The sequence below is a fragment of the Penaeus monodon genome, chromosome 20, assembly GCF_015228065.2.
Source record: "Penaeus monodon isolate SGIC_2016 chromosome 20, NSTDA_Pmon_1, whole genome shotgun sequence".
Taxonomy (NCBI): domain Eukaryota; kingdom Metazoa; phylum Arthropoda; class Malacostraca; order Decapoda; family Penaeidae; genus Penaeus; species Penaeus monodon.
Genome location: NC_051405.1, coordinates 43,129,132 through 43,129,419, shown reverse-complemented (window position 1 = coordinate 43,129,419; position 288 = coordinate 43,129,132). Strand labels below are relative to the sequence as shown.

The 288-nt window shown below is 33.7% G+C and overlaps 1 protein-coding gene across 1 annotated transcript in view; it reads left to right on the top strand.

Annotated features, from left to right (window-relative positions):
- Positions 1-288, top strand: part of LOC119585848 (maestro heat-like repeat-containing protein family member 1) — a gene marked incomplete in the record, with an annotated part of 26,167 nt that overhangs the window by 9,061 nt on the left and 16,818 nt on the right. The window contains 1 exon segment of the mRNA XM_037934580.1: positions 90-252. Within this exon segment, the coding sequence (XP_037790508.1) occupies positions 90-252 (163 nt within the window).

The following is a 288-nucleotide window of genomic DNA, read 5'->3' as shown; positions in this document are numbered from 1 at the left end:
AAGATAAGAAGTTTGTTCATAGAAATCCTACCTTTAGTATTACTTGATTCCAAAGATTTTTTTCTAGTGTACTATTTAATTGTTTTCAGAACTATTATTCAGAAGGACACAAATCCTGCCACCTTAGATGATGTGACAACACTTCTGCAGTCATGGACAGTTGCACCTGCTGAGCTAATAAGGATTAAATCTGTTGAACTGCTTCACACAGCACTTCGTACTTATTATGACCATTTAACCTTTACAATTGAGGTTTGTATGTGTTAGTCTTAATTACTTAATCACCTT